Source organism: Penaeus monodon, chromosome 30 (assembly GCF_015228065.2).
Source record: "Penaeus monodon isolate SGIC_2016 chromosome 30, NSTDA_Pmon_1, whole genome shotgun sequence".
Classification (NCBI taxonomy): domain Eukaryota; kingdom Metazoa; phylum Arthropoda; class Malacostraca; order Decapoda; family Penaeidae; genus Penaeus; species Penaeus monodon.
This window is the reverse complement of record NC_051415.1, coordinates 31294705-31295010: the sequence shown is the minus strand read 5'-3', so window position 1 is coordinate 31295010 and position 306 is coordinate 31294705. Positions and strand designations below refer to the sequence as shown.

Below are 306 nucleotides of genomic sequence, written 5' to 3'. Positions count from 1 at the left end.
CAAACCTCTGAATAAATACCTAAAACGGCGCATAGACACGTAAGTAAATAAATAAACATAAACTTACAGTAACATTTTCGCAGGACAAATCGTAGTAGAGGAAGTCGTCGATGGCCACGTAGACGTCCTCATGGTCGGCTCCCAGTTTGGATTCGAGGGTCAGGAGCCACTGGGCGTCGCTGTGGTCAAGCACCACCTTGGCGGGGAGCCACTTGTTCCCTTGGCTGCCGGAGCGCGACCACTGCTCCTCGCCGTTGATTTTGAGCTGGAGGCGGTAAGTGGAGCGGGGAGATTGAAGTTAGTGTT

The 306-nt window shown here is 52.0% G+C and overlaps 1 protein-coding gene across 1 annotated transcript in view; it reads right to left on the bottom strand.

The window, feature by feature from the left end:
• The window catches only part of LOC119592709 (MAM and LDL-receptor class A domain-containing protein 2-like), a gene marked incomplete at its 5' end in the record, with an annotated part of 12914 nt that overhangs the window by 3883 nt on the left and 8725 nt on the right, over positions 1–306 (bottom strand). The window contains 1 exon segment of the mRNA XM_037941643.1: positions 68–265. Coding sequence (XP_037797571.1) covers positions 68–265 — 198 coding nt within the window.